Consider the following 11,888-nt stretch of genomic DNA (forward strand, 5'->3'; position numbering starts at 1 on the left):
ATTCTTATCTGAGTTTTACAAGACCTACAAAGAAGAATTAATACCAATCCACCTCAAATTATTCCATGAAATAGAAAAGTCCTTTCAAACTCATTCTATGAGGCTAGTATCACCCTGATACCTAAGGCAAACAAAGACCCATCAAGGAAAGAAAACTTCAGACCAATGTCCCTGATGAACATAGATACAAAAATTAATAAAATTCTGGCAAATCGCATACAAAAATATATTAAAAAGATAGTGCACCATAATCAAATGGGATTCATCCCAGGTATGCAAGCTGGGTTCAACATATGGAACTCAACGTAATTTATCACATCAATAGACTTAAAGATAAAAATCATATGATCATTTCAACAGATGCAGAAAATGCATTTGACAAAATACAACACCCTTTCATGTTTAAAACACTAGAACAACTAGGGGTATTAGGAACATACCTCAATATTGTAAAAGCTACCTATGATGAGCCCAATGTCAGCATCATTCTAAACAGAAAAATTGGAAGCATTCCCTCTAAGAACTGGAACAAGATAGGGATTCCCTCTTTCACCACTTCTAATCAACATAGTTCTTGAAACTCAAGCCAGAGCAGTGAGAAGAAATTAAAGGAATACGAATAGGAAAAGAAGAACTCAAACTTATCACTATTTGTTGACATCATGATTGTATACTTAGAGGATCCAAAAAACTCCACCAGAAAACTTCTAGAATTAATAAATGAATTCAGTAAAATAGAAGGATACAAAGCAATACCAGTAAATCAAATGCATTTTTATATATAAGTGATAAACCCGCTGAGAGAGAAATTAGGAAAACTACCCCAATCACAATAGCCTCAAAAAAATCCTTGAGAATCAATTTTACAGAAGAGGTGAAAGATCTATACAATGAAAACATCAGAACACTAAAGAAAGAAATTGAAGAAGACCTTAGATGATGGAAAGATCTCCCATGTTCTTGGACAGGAAGAATTAATATCGTCAAAATGACCATATTACCAAAAGCATTGTACAGATTTAATGCAATTCCAATTGAAATCCCAGGAACATTCCTCATGGAAATGGAAAATGCAATCATAAAATTCATTTGGAAAAATAAGAGACCCAGAATAGCCAAAGCTAGCCTTAGTAAGAAGAGTGAAACAGGAAACATTCTAATACCAGACCTTAAACTATACTACAGAGATATTGTAACAAAAACAGCATGGTATTGGCATCAAAGTAGATATATAGACCAATGGTACAGAATAAAAGACACAGAGACAAACCACATAAATACAGTTATCTCATACTAGACAAAGGTGCTGAAAACACATTGGCAAAAAGATAGCCTCTTCAACAAATGGTGCTGGGGAAACTGGAAATCCATACACAGTTAAATGAAATTAAACCACTCTCTCTCACCATCTACAAAAGTCAAAAGTGAATCAAGGACCTAGGAATTAGACCAGAGACACTGTGCCTAATAGAAGGAAACCTAGGCCCAAATCTTCATCATGTCCAATTAGGTCCTGACTTCCTTAACTTGACTCCTAAAGCACAAGAAATGAAATCAAGAATTAATAAATGGGATAGATTCAAACTAAGAAGCTTCTTTTCAGCAAAGGAAATAATAATGTGAAGAGAGAGCCCACAGAGTGGGAGAACATGTTTACTGCATGCACATCAGTTAGAGCACTAATTTCCAAGACATATAGAGAACTCAAAAAACACTAATAATAATAATAACAACAACAATAAATGGGCTAAGGAACGGAACAGACTCTTCTGAAAAGAAGGTATACAATCGATCAACAAATACATGAAAAATGTTCAACATATGTTTTAATTAGAGAAATGCAAATCAAAACCACTCTCAAATTTTATCTCACTTCCAGTCAGAGTGGCAATTATCAAGAATACAAGCAGTAGTAAGTGTTGGCTAGGATGTAGGGAAAAAGGTATACTCATACATTGCTGGTGGAACTGCAAATTGGTACAACCACTATGGAAAGCAGTATAGAATTCCTCAGAAAACTTGGAATGGAACCACCATTTGACCCAGCTGTCCAACTCCTGGTCTATACCCAAGGTGTTAGAATCAGCATACTATAGTGATGCAGCTACATCAATGTTTATAGCAGTTTAACTCACAATACCTAAACTGGAACCAACCTAGATGCCCTTCAGTAAATGAATGGGTAAAGAAATTGTGGTATATATACACAATGGAATATTACTTGACATTCAAAGAGAATAAAATCATGGCATTTGCAGGTAAATGGGTGGAGTTGGAGAACATCATGCTAAGCGTAGTAAGCCAATCCCCCCAAAACACAGGCTGAATGTTCTCTCTGATGAGTGGATGCTGATCCATAATGGGCAGGAGGGCATGGGGAAATGGAGGAAATGTGATTGGACAAAGGGGGGAGGGGTGAGAGGGGACATGGTGGCAGGAAAGATGGTGGAATGAGGCAGACATCATTACCTTAGGTACATGTGTGGCTGTACATAGGGTACAATGCTACATCGTGTACAACCAGAGAAATGAAAAGTGCTCCATTTGTGCACAGTGAATTAAAGTGCATTCTGCTATCATATACTTAATTAGAATAAATAAATGAATTTTTTTTAAATATTATTTTTTGCAGGACTGGGGTTGTGGCTCAGCAGTAGAGCGCTTGCCTAGCACATGCGAAGTGCTGTGTTCCATCCTCAGCACCACATAAAAATAAATAAAAGTATTGTGTCCAACTATTTAAAAGCTAATTTTTTAAAAAAAAACACTTTTTTTTGCTCATTTAAAAAATTTTGTGTTCATATAATGCTTTTTTAAAATTACAATTTTTCTAATATTTGAAAATATTTTTTTCAAAGTTTTTACACACAGAGAAATTTTGAAAAGGTCTGGAGTTCTCTTCTCCAATCCTTGCTCCAGTTTAAACTAGTTGCTCTTTAAGCCTGATGCGTTTTCCTTTGCCACTCTCTGGTGTTGGATGTTCTGTTTCCTAAAGCATAAATTCTTCTTTTCTTGGTTTCCTTGTTGTTTGTTGGATTGTGTGTTCTACCAGCTTTCCCAGAAGCAGAGCTTCTTCTTTTACAGTCTTTGCACTTCTAAAAATATATTTACTTAAATGGTATTTTGGCTAATGTGGATAGATAACTATTTTTCTATGCAGTTTTAAAGTGGTATTCCACTGTCTTTCACCCAGTATTTTTGATAAGTCTTATAGCAATTTTTGTTCTTTTTCTTGGTGTTTAGGTTACTTTGCTCTTTTTAGAAACCGTAATGATTATATTTATACCAGTGTTTGGAAATTTCGTGATGTTTGCTCATTGCCCTTTTTTCATTCATTATGGTAGGTATATTTGACAAACCTGCATTTGAAGACTTCTGTTTTTAGAAAGTTTCCTTTTGTTATTTCTTTGTTACTGTCATGTGCTTGCTCAATCATGAGCTCTGTGTCAGTTTTACTGCATTGGATCACCTGCATCAACTCCTTTCAGTGTATGGTATTTTCTTTTCTTTTCTTGCTTATCTCTTTTCATTGCAATATTTATAATTTTGAAGAGCTCTTTAGTCATTTATTCTCAGTTTGTTCTGTTTTTGGAGGTTTTCTTATTGTTTAATTGGTACAATAACATACCTCTCTGATAATAGTAAGTATATAGATACATTTTTTTTCTTTCGTCCCCAGCAACATTTCTCATGTATTCAGACCTCTTTCTTTGTTCCTTTTTTGTTTATTTTGGTCTTTCTCATGTTAGCAGATGTCTTGTAGTGTGTTGATTACTGTCCACATATGATTAAAGAGTGAGGCTCAAAAGTCCATTGAAAATGTTGTGTTTAGATGGAGACAGGGATACCTTGCATAGCCATATAGGTGTGTACTGCAGAACTTCCGAAGGTACTTTTTACATATACCCATTTGTACTATAAAAAATAATCTGTATTTACCATGTTAGAAATTTTAAAAATGGCTATTGATTGATTTAATGTAATAGCAATAAACCCAGTGTGTGTTAACAAATAACATTTTTATTTCTGAAAAATAACTATTTCTCCCAAACAAAAGAAATTTAGAAGAATGGTATTGTTTTATACTCATTCATGAATATCTTTTTAATGTCTGTCTTAGTAGAAGAAAACTAGATTCTTATATTTCTGAATTTGGTATAATGTGATATGTTGTTTTGGTAGAAATATCTGAAAAATATCCAGCTTCACCCAGTACTTTAAATCTTTTCAGATAATTGTGATTATTTTCCTCTGATACTACACCAGCACTAGACAAGTGAAATCTTTTTGTTTGTTGCAGTGTACAATCTGACTCTGTATCATTGAATTTCTTTATACCTTGTACATCAAAATCTATTGGTCTGTTTTAAACTTTGAATGGATTTTTTTTAACCATGTGTATTTTTGTAACATTATGCATTGGTCATTTGAAAAATATTGGTTCATTGAATTATTTGGATATCCCAAATGCTGACATGTTATGTTATAGAATATCAAGAAATCACATTCATTAATATTAGTGATATTAACTAACCATTGTTAGTGAAATAATTAACCATCAGTGGGGGGTGTGAATTTTTCCAAAGTATTAATTTTTTACTTTTGTTATTAACAAATACTGTCAGTTATTTCTTTTCCTCCTCCCACCCCCTGTGGATGCATCTTGTTATTAAAATTCAGTTTTATTTTACTAGTTTTTTGTTCCACTGTAATTATAGCTGATATTTGAAAGAGATATAAGGACAATAGGTATTGATATCACTGGATAACTGCTTCTTGAATTTGATCCAGAAATTTTTGATTCACTGAAATCCTTATGGGTTGATATTTTTACAAATTCTAGTTTTATTATGAGAATTATTCTAACACTTTTTCTAATAATAATAAGTATTCTAATTTCTATTATGAGAATTAGTCTAGTTGAGATTAAAAAATTGTTTTCCTATTTCTTTGTTGTATTCAGAATTTCTTTGTTGGATACTTAAGTTCCTTTTATCTAGAATGTTTAGTCTTATAAAAATACTTTTCTTTAAGTTTAGCCATGAATGTAAAAGTAAAGTATTGTGAATCATTTCAGGAAATTGCAAGATCTAATGTGGCTGAAAAAAAAACAGAATCATCAAATTCTGAAAGGTAAATATAAGGAAAAACTGAATCTCTTTTAATTTAAGCATATAAAATAACATGTAAACCACATTATTTCATAGTTAACTGACAAAGGGCTCTATAGCCTTTTGTGTATATTATTGGTTTCAATAATGATTTTGTTGAAATTTTTATTTCAACAAAAATATTCCAGATTCTTGGTTTTTAAATTTTATTAACATGTACAGTACATTTAATAAGTTGTAAAATCTTTTTAAAAGTACTTAGTAATACTTAAATTACTAAGTAACTAAATGTTAATAAATTTTAGTTATCCCTATTAAATGAAAACAGTTATAAGATCCTACAGGTTATAACACTGGACAGTTATTGCAAATAAGAAATCTTAAAATGTTTTCAAAAAGCTATAAAGCTAAAAATTTGAAAATTCAGAGGTTGAGGTTTTTAAAATTTCAGTGCTTAGGTAGATCTCTATGAAACACAACATGTTTCATAGTTCTTTTAAGCATTCTAATTAGAACTTTATTCAGTGTTCTAGATTAAGTATTCTACCCTTTTCTTTATTTATTCTGTGTTTTACAATGGATTAATTGTTAGTCTGTTGAGACTAATTAATTTCTTGTCCCCCAAAAAGTAAATCACTGAATAAGGCCTTATGAAAGTATATATTGGACTTTAGTAGTAAAGTTATCTAGCCTTATCTTCATCTATCAAATTTTCTTGAGTTCTGGAGTAGGTAGGTGGTGCATGTGATGTAATTGACCAGAAAAATCTAAGAAAATGAACTAATAATTATTGAAATTAATAAGGTGGTTTAATGTAAAAAAATTAAAAAACAGAATCTTTCTGATAGATCAGTGATTATAAAACATACTGAACAAAAAGCTCATTCACAATAGTAACAAAAATGAGAAATGTGTATAAAACAAAGCAAAAGTTTACTGAGATAACTTGCATGATGGATGATTTGCCAAATTAATTTGTAGATTTAATCAGTATTAAGTTGAATATCTCAGTGAGACTTGGTTTGGAAACTGGCAAACTTAAAATAAGATTTATATTTTTCCATTTATTAATACCATAATGTATTTTATTATTTCTCCATGTTAGATACTAATTTGTGTGTTTACTATTTTAAGCACAATTTTAATGATCATTTTTGTGCAAATAAATGTCCTTTATGTTTTTAAACTATGAAATTTATGAATAGTAACAGAATATAGGTAATTTGCTCTACCTAATAAAGTACATTGTTAATCTGTTGTTAAGACTGTGTGGTATTGGCCCCAAAATAATCTAAAAACAGATCAATGGAACAGCATAAATTTTAGAAAAATAGCTTTATGGATATATTAATTCAATAAATGATAAATGACTATTTGAAAATGTTGCTAGGATATTGGCATAATTCATTGGGAAAAAGTCTGAGTTCCAGGTAGTTTAAATCTGTACACACAAAGATAGGCCTATATTGTATATATGTATATATATTTTCAGGCATTTTTTTTTAATCGAGCTAGTGAAAAATTAGGGACATGTTTGTCAATGCATATCTGATTTTGCATAGGAAAAGACATTTTAAGCATAAGAGAATACAAAAACCAGTACAGAAAACGATATTTTTTTTTCAAATATATTCCTCATGTTAGGTGCTCTGACAAATTAATAACAACACTTAAATTTTAACTAAAAACAGGCCAGGGTCTTAAACAGATGAAATAATGACAGCTGAGACTAAAATCAGCTGATAGACTACCTGAGTGTCTTTTTAACATGTCTCCAAAGTTTCTCTCAGTCTTGCTTAAAAAAATGGCCTCCTCCTAAATTGTAACCTCCCATCAAAGACAGGGGATCTGCATATGTTTTCCTTTTCAGTTAGCAAAGATGCCTTGATTTTTTTTTCTCTTAGCAAATGTCTTTATTTTGATGGTGCTCAAATACATTGTTTTATGAAGAAAAAGATAATAAATGACTTTCTCTTTTTCAGTAAGCAAGATAAAGCTTCTTCACCAGAAGAAAAAAATGGATGTGATACAAATTTATTTGAAGATTCATTAGCAACAAAAAGTGAAGAAAACACAACAGTTTCAGATAAAGAAAATAATAACTGTCTTGCAGACAAGGAAACTGGCTCAAAGAAAATCTTCAGTTATGATTCAAATATTGATGCAGATAAAACGGAGAAAGAAAAACAAAGACAGCACATTTGTCAGGAAATGGAATTGAAAATGGGCCAAAGTTCAGAAAACATAATTTCAAGTGATCAGATTAAAGATCACAACTCCAGTGAAGCTAGGTTTTCTTCGAAGAATATTAAGGATTTGTGGTTACCATCAGGTGATGTTAGCATTGATCAGTTTTTGAGAAAAAGAGATGAATCAGAATCTGTTAGTTCTGATGTTAGTGAGCAAGGCAGTGTTCATTTGGAACCTTTGACACCATCAGAGGTACTTGAGTATGAAAGTACAGAGATTCTTCAGAAAAATGGTGATTCTTCTGCCAACACTGATGAAGTAGTGTCTGATCAAACAAATGACATTCCTGGAGAAGATAGTCCAAGCACAAGAGAGACAACAGTAGACTTGGCAGATGAAAAAGAACAAAGTTGAAATAATTTAGTCATTCAAAGTTGTAGCACACCAACAGAAAGAGCATTTGGAACAGTGCAATCAGGTGAGCTCAGTAGTGCTGTGGTAGAGTTCAGAAGTAAGAAAATGTGAGGGAAGTCATTCATACTCTTCACATGTATGTTCAATCTAAGTTATTAAATCAGTTCACCAACTACAGCATGCATGGTATGGATTTCCAAGTTTTTAAAAACACAAACAGGATTTTAATGAAAGCTAAGTGTGAGATCAAAGGCTATGTTTTTGAAGAAATAGGACTTGGTTGTAGATATGAATGGATTTATGAGAATATTAGTTATATTATTAAAATTTTTCAAACTTTCAGTCCTAAGCTTAAAATCCTTATTATCTGTATAACCTTTTAAGTTACTTTTAAAGAAAGAGATTTGGAAATCATGTACTTTTCAGAGTAATAGATTTTAAATAATGGCTGATTGGCATTGTTATAAAGGCTTTAAGTATAATGCTGGCAAATGGAGCATGCTTAGAGTGCTAAATTGATCTAATGAGAATTTGGATGAACACAAACTTAATTTTGAATTCAGTATAACATTCCAGTCTGTCAGAAGCATGTAAACAGAATTTTTGAATCTGTGTACCTCCATAACAAGTGTTAGCCTGCCAGGCTGTAAGCTTACCTTTAATTAAACTTTCAGTGAAAGTGGAATTATAAAATATAAATTTATATTTGTGCTTTTGGTCAGTATGTAAGCTGTGCAAAAATCCCTTGATGTACTAGTTGTATAAAGTAGATATTCATTGTTGAAACTCCTGTAGCTACTATCCTTTTAATATTGTTTTAATATCTTCCTTAGAAATAGACCCATAAAAATGGTCTGGAAGCCAAACCAAAGTATGGTATAATGTAGATAATGTAAAGCAGTAAACTGAAAACATGTGCTGACATGTATTCAGTCATGTTTAAGTGACTTTTTCTTAATTGTAAAATAGAAACTTCAAACGGGACCTAAAAGAGTGATATAGAAGACTGGTTTGGGGAAAGTAGCCTAATTTACCCATAAGTTGGCTGCTAAATTGATTTTTCAGTTTTTTATCATCTAGAACATAATAGATATAGAATAATATGAAGAATAATAGTTTGCTTTAAGTACTAATAAACTTTATTTAAATGCTACATTTTTACTTCTTAAAATGTGCTTTGAATTCTTAAATTTTGTTTTACTGAATGTTAAATGTTTTAAGCAGCTATTAAAATTCTGTTGTATAGTAGTTTTTGAGTAAATATTTGCAATAAAAATCTGTCCCTAAATCATTTTACTTTTCAGATCAATGCTTGATTCAGATTACTTTTGGTGCTGTTAGAAATTGTATACTCATTCAAAGAAATTTGTTACTAGAATTCCATTCTGTAGTCTTCACCTGGCATGACTTATTTTAAATCAGAAATTAAAATACAAGGGATAATATTGCCAATATTTACAGAGAATAGTTGCTTTATAAATCCTTTTACTTAAAGAGAAATACAATTTAATATTGTACATTTTTAAATATGCTCAGACTAAATAGGCAAAATATATAATTGTATTATTTTCTTGAATATTTGATGAAGAACTAATATTTCATCTTTCCTGCTCCCAAGAAAAGACAGGGAAACCCATTAACTGTCATCTTTTACCTTGTTGAAACAGAAATCTATAGCAGGGAAAATTTGGGGAATAATATAAACGGTAGAGGAGCAGGGAGTAGAAAAATGTCTTTGTAAGAACCACTTTCTCAGTTTTATTTAATTTGTTGCTAAGCCTATCACCTTATGCCACAAAACTCTATAGAAATTTGTGTCAAATTAAGTCTGTAAGTAACACCAAAATCCCTTTTGAGATTTGGGTAATTTCTACCCCCTTCCACCTTATACCTTTAGAGTAGTGATATTCAAAGTAGCTGGTCAATGAAATGATTTTTACCTACGACTGAGAAAAGGAATCTGTATCTGACTGTCTTTTATTGAGAAAGTCTGGCAATGAAAAATAAAGTTGAAATAAGCATTGAACTTGATAGCATAATTGGTTTACATTCTTACACAATCTCTTTGTCTAATCCCCAATCAGGAACTAACATATCAAATAAACAAACTAAATCTTTGAGTAGTGATCAGTGAGTAGTGGTTAGCAAACTTTTTCTCCTCAAGACCAGATAATAAATAATTGTGGGTCATGTGGTGATAGTTGTACAACTCTGCCATGTAGCATGAAATCAGCCTATGAATAATATGTAAATAATAAGCCTGTTCATATTCCAGTAAAACTTTATTTGTAAAACAGGATGTTGCTGGATTTGGCCCATGGACCATGCTTTGCATAACCGAGCTTTCGAGTACTTAGACACCTTCAATGTGGTTATGAAGGCCAGTGAGATTAGGAACACTAGTGAGTTTGCCTAAGATTATCCAAGATGGCTCATAGTTCTTTGTTACCTAATAATAGAATTATGATTGAACATAAGTGCAGTTTCATGAATTAAGACACATTATGTTCATTTTATGGAACTATACATTTAATTTATATTGAAAATCTAAGTACCTTTTTTATTTGTGTTATTTCTTCTCCTTTGCCTCTCCAATGTTTTAGGGAAGAAATTATAAGGTTTTTTGTTTGTTTGTTTTGTTTTTTACCCCATGAATTTTTAAAGAGCTATTATAGACATTTGTTAAGAGGACCTGACAAAGAATGAGTTGCTTTGTTTTGGCTCTAAGTAAACAGATAAAGAAACCAAATATCTGGGAAATTATTTGGCTAAGGTTACAAAGCCAAGATTTGCCCAATTTGATTTGATTCTGAAATTATTGTTTTCCCACCACACCTATAATTCCTAGCATTTATCTTGAATATTCTCTTTTAAAATAACTCATTTGGGGGGCTGAGGATGAGCTTAGTGATAGAGCACTTGCCTAATCCTCACCATTAAAAAAAAAAAACACATTTTTTGCAAACAACTCATTGATGACTAGTGTACTTTCACATATTATTCCTATAGGTGACTATTTGCATATGAAATAAAAGACTTATCTTAAATAAAAAGGTCTAATCATCCCTTTTATTAATAGAAATCAAAGACTTAAACCTCAACAGGATTAGTAAATCTTTTATTAAAAAAGAAAAGCGTGTACTTTACTTTATATAATAATTATTGAAATTTTAACATCATCAGATTTTTATATATTTTTTAATTGTTGATAGACCTTTATTTATTTATATGCAGTGCTGAGAATTGAACCCAGTGCCTCACTCACACTAGGCAAGAACACTACCATTGAGCCACAGCCACAGCCCCAACATCATTACATTTTTGTAGGCTTTTGTTATGACATTATTTGACTTTATGATTGACATTATTTTTGTTTCAACAAAATTACTCCAAGACTTTTCATTTATATTGACTTTAAAGAAATAGGACTTCTTATGTATACAGGGACTAAAAGACCGTTATAAATGTTTAATTTTTACTGGATTATTATAGCACTAAGACCTTTATTCTGCTAAGAAATTAAATAATTTACATGTTTCTGATTGTTAAAAAGAAGCAGTTATTTTTTTAGTATTTTTTTATTCAGCGGCATCTGCAGAACAATATAGACATAGATTTTTGAAAGTTGTGAAAATATTCATTTTCAACCCAAAAGCCTTAGACTAAAAGATACTTTTAACACATCATTTTGTGTGGACTTAAACACATCTGTAATAAAACCCATAATATGAATAATGAAGGAGGTATCCTGAGTCAAATTACTTTTATAGTTAATGAAAGCTTATTTTTAATTGCTTGTTAAAAATACTATAAAATTATTTTCATTATTAAATATATATACTAAGCATAGTTAACCTTTATTGATGATACACTGTCATTATAATGAAGATCTAGCTGCAGATATTAATGGCCTAAATGATGGCTGATAATACACGTTCCCTCGGATATTGATTTCTGGAAAATATCCCCGGTAATTCTGGAGTCATTTGGCTTTTCCAAAAGCAGAACAGAAATATTGCCTGTATTATTTGTCCACTCCAACCACTTTTTAAAATTATTTTTTCCTCCCTAAATATTTTTAAAGTAAAGCATACCATTTATGGAGAATTTGAGAACTATACATTATAGTGAAGTTTTAAAATATCTTGGTTTTCACCACTGCCTTACAGATGT

At 31.2% G+C, this 11,888-nt stretch overlaps 1 protein-coding gene across 5 annotated transcripts in view; it reads left to right on the plus strand.

The window, feature by feature from the left end:
- The window catches only part of Znf280d (zinc finger protein 280D), a 95,005-nt gene extending 85,264 nt beyond the window's left edge, over positions 1–9,741 (plus strand). For 4 of the 5 annotated variants that reach the window (XM_048793209.1, XM_015480619.2, XM_048793210.1 and 1 more), the window contains 2 exons: positions 5,078–5,133; positions 7,094–9,741. In XM_048793209.1, the coding sequence (XP_048649166.1) occupies positions 5,078–5,133; positions 7,094–7,715 (678 nt within the window). In that variant the 3' untranslated portion in view covers positions 7,716–9,741. The remainder of the gene's footprint in view (positions 1–5,077; positions 5,134–7,093) is intronic. The other variant, XR_007343865.1, reaches the window with a different exon arrangement.
- The last annotated feature ends 2,147 nt before the right edge of the window (positions 9,742–11,888 follow it).

The sequence above is a fragment of the Marmota marmota genome, unplaced genomic scaffold, assembly GCF_001458135.2.
Source record: "Marmota marmota marmota unplaced genomic scaffold, marMar, whole genome shotgun sequence".
Classification (NCBI taxonomy): Eukaryota; Metazoa; Chordata; class Mammalia; order Rodentia; family Sciuridae; genus Marmota; species Marmota marmota.